This window comes from Rhinoraja longicauda, chromosome 39 (genome assembly GCF_053455715.1).
Source record: "Rhinoraja longicauda isolate Sanriku21f chromosome 39, sRhiLon1.1, whole genome shotgun sequence".
Lineage (NCBI taxonomy): Eukaryota > Metazoa > Chordata > Chondrichthyes > Rajiformes > Arhynchobatidae > Rhinoraja > Rhinoraja longicauda.
Genome location: NC_135991.1, coordinates 9,094,017 through 9,097,366, shown reverse-complemented (window position 1 = coordinate 9,097,366; position 3,350 = coordinate 9,094,017). Strand labels below are relative to the sequence as shown.

The 3,350-nt window shown below is 51.9% G+C and overlaps 1 protein-coding gene across 1 annotated transcript; it reads left to right on the top strand.

Moving 5' to 3' along the window:
- The first annotated feature begins 236 nt into the window (after positions 1-236).
- LOC144611196 (putative G-protein coupled receptor 139) lies at positions 237-2,272 on the top strand. Its single transcript, XM_078430247.1, has 2 exons — positions 237-272; positions 1,403-2,272. Exons 1-2 carry the CDS (start codon positions 237-239, stop codon positions 2,270-2,272), a joined length of 906 nt encoding a protein of 301 aa, XP_078286373.1.
- Positions 2,273-3,350: the final 1,078 nt, after the last annotated feature.

Below are 3,350 nucleotides of genomic sequence, written 5' to 3'. Positions count from 1 at the left end.
GGTTCTACGTCAAGTGTTACTTTGCCGATTTCCACGAACCCCTTCTGCACCTGGTCAACGAGGGACGCCAATTGTCACATCCAAGCACCCTTTCGTTACCTTGTTCATTTCCAATCAAAACTAAGTAAGGAAGGGTATTAATTTTTCTTCCACAGATCCCTCCTTGTTGATCTTTATGATCAACACTTATAGTAAGAAAGGATTAAAATATTTTCCCTCGTTTATCATTTGCAAAAATGGAGGCGTGCAAGGCGGATTATAACTTTCATTGGGTAACCTTGTGAAGTTAATTGTTTCTGAGTTTTTGATCAGTGAACACCCGGTCCTGTGGACACGTCTCTGTGTGGAGTCTGTCACAGACGGATTCCATTGTCTATTACTCAATAATTGGATCAATCGCCTGAAACCCGGATCTACCGGCGTGTGTTGTTACCGAACTGAACTCATTGTGCAATGAATCCATTAACGGAGCCACTCTGCTGCCTGATTCTATGTTGTCCCTGCCTTCCCACTAGGTTAATTCCCGGAATGGCGGGACTGTCGTATGTTGAAAGGCTGGAGCGATTGGGCTTGTATACACTGGAATATAGAAGGTTGAGGGGGGATCTTATTGAAACATATAAGATAATTAGGGGATTGGACACATTAGAGGCAGGAAACATGTTCCCAATGTTGGGGGAGTCCAGAACAAGGGGCCACAGTTTAAGAATAAGGGGTAGGCCATTTAGAACGGAGATGAGGAAGAACTTTTTCAGTCAGAGAGTGGTGAAGGTGTGGAATTCTCTGCCTCAGAAGGCAATGGAGGACAGTTCGTTGGATGCTTTCAAGAGAGAGCTGGATAGAGCTCTTAAGGATAGCGGGGTGAGGGGGTATGGGGAGAAGGCAGGAACGGGGTACTGATTGAGAGTGATCAGCCATGAGCGCATTGAATGGCGGTGCGTACAGGCTCGAAGGGCTGAATGGCCTCCTCCTGCACCTATTGTCTATTGTCTATTGTCTATTGGAACCCTCCTCGTCCGCATCAGCAGCCGAGTTCCCAGAGCTCTGGTTAAACGGCCGGTCACGGTTAAGTCTGTGAAAGCTGCCCCATAAGAGAATGTGAGCAGGGTTAAATATAAAAAGACCATTCCGCCGATGGTAGCGGGCGGCTGCTCGTTCCCTCCCCGCCCTTTACCCCGCACGTCGCCTCATCTCTTTCCCCCTGAAGCAGGCCGGTCAGGCACAGTCGGAGCCTGACATTGTTAAACTTGCAGCCGCGCACCGAATCTTAACACTCTTGTGCTTTAGCTGAAAGTGGAGCCGGTGTCCAGCACCGGAGACCGTGTTCAGTAATGCCCAGTGTCCGTCCCCTTCTCTTTCCGCAGTGAATTTAGTGGCGATTGTGATCCTGTCCCGGGGAAAGTGCGGCCTCTCCACCTGTACCACTCGCTACCTGGTGGCCATGGCAGCGGCCGATCTACTGGCCTTGATCACCGAGGTCATTTTGTATCAGATCCGAGTTCATTACTTTTATTGGAGTTTCCTGTCCATCACCCCTGTGTGCAGTGTTAACATTGTACTGACGTTTGCAGCTACAGACTGTTCTGTCTGGTTCACCGTGACTTTCACATTTGATCGCTTTGTCGCCATTTGTTGCCAGAAGCTGAAAACTAAATATTGCACCGGGAAAACTGCGGCTGCGGTTCTAGCAACAGCCGGCGTTCTGCTCTGTCTGAAAAACGTTCCCCGATACTTCACATATGAACCCTGGAGGATCATCGAAAATGTCCCTTGGCTCTGTGTCATAAAGGAAAGTGTTTTCACTGACCCCGGGTGGGTGACGTTTGACTGGTTCGACACGGCTCTAACGCCGCTCCTCCCTTTCGCTGTGATCCTGCTGCTCAACGCTCTGACAGTCCGGCACATTTTAGTGGCCAGTCGGGTCCGTCAGGGGCTGAGGGGTCAGAGCAAGGGGGAGAAGCGCAGTGACCCGGAGATGGAGAGCAGGAGGAGGTCTGTGGTTTTACTCTTCACCATCTCCGGCAGCTTCATCCTCCTGTGGCTGACAAATGTGGCACACTTCGTCTATTATCAGATCACAGAAGACAATGCAGATTGGAATGATTCTGAATGGATCTTTCACAAAATGGGGTATTTGCTGAGAAATCTCAACTGTTGCACGAACACATTTATTTACGCGGCGACACAGGCCAAGTTCCGGGAGAAAGTGAAGAGCGCGGTGAAATATCCGGTCACCTCTATGCTTCAGATCATTCATAAATACGCGTCCTGAGCGCATCCCAGAGTCGGCTGCTGTCTCTACCGTCCGGGCTCCGGCCCCTGACATTCACCGCCGCATCTTCCAGTCCCGGACGGAAGATCCCATCGACAGCTCCGCTCCGGCACCTCCATCCCGTCGCTGCGAGATGTCTCACATTTACCCAGTCGCCCCATTTCCGTCCGCAGTGGGAACCGTTCTCGAGTAACGTCGCCCTGGGACCAATCGTGCCATCTCCATCTGCGGTTGAGGTATGCCTCTTGAATATGGTCCTTCTGGTTTCAGCATCCCCAGAATGATTGTCCAATCTCCCACTTGGGGCTGGTTCGTCTGATGTGCCCTTCTCCCAGTTCGACCTCCCTCCTGATGGGGCTCCATTTCTTGTAATCTCCCCCGACTCCGGGCTTCGGAATCTTAGTGTTCAGAACCTAAGATCCACTTCGCACACCCGGCACCCAAACTTCGGCAGTTCCGGTTTCTCCTGTCTATTTCCAAAGTTAGACAGTGCGCAACCCTCCCCTCCCCGCCATTCACACACCTCCCAGAGGGAATGCTTCTGCTGGGTCTGCACAATAAAAGGATGACTAGAGGATTCTCAACCTGTCACTCTTTGGTAGAAGTAGATGTAGCCCGGGTCTCGCTAGGCTTGCTCCGAGGCACAGAAATTATGATCATTTTAGGTCACCAGACTGTGGGGGAGAGTGAGAGTGTGAGCGGAGTAGGGGGGCGGTATGACGGTGAGAACTGGAGAGGAAGCAACGATGGGCAGATAGGGATAAGAAGAGGGCAGAGGGAGCGGTGTGAAGGTGAGCGAGGAGCGCAAAGGGGAGACGTTGCGTGGTGACGGGGAGAGAGGAAGAGGTGGAGGCGAGAAATTGAGCGGTGTGACGGGGGAGAGATGTTGAGGAGAGAAGACCAGAGGAATAGGGGATATAAGTTTATGGGACATTTTGAGCGATGACCGGAGGAGTGGGGAAAGAGGCTCGGAGGAGTGGGGAGAGAGGGGGACGGGGGACTGGGAATATAGAGGCCGGGGGAAATTGCGAGAGAGACAGGGCCGCTGTGATGGGAGATAGGATGGTCGGATGGGGAT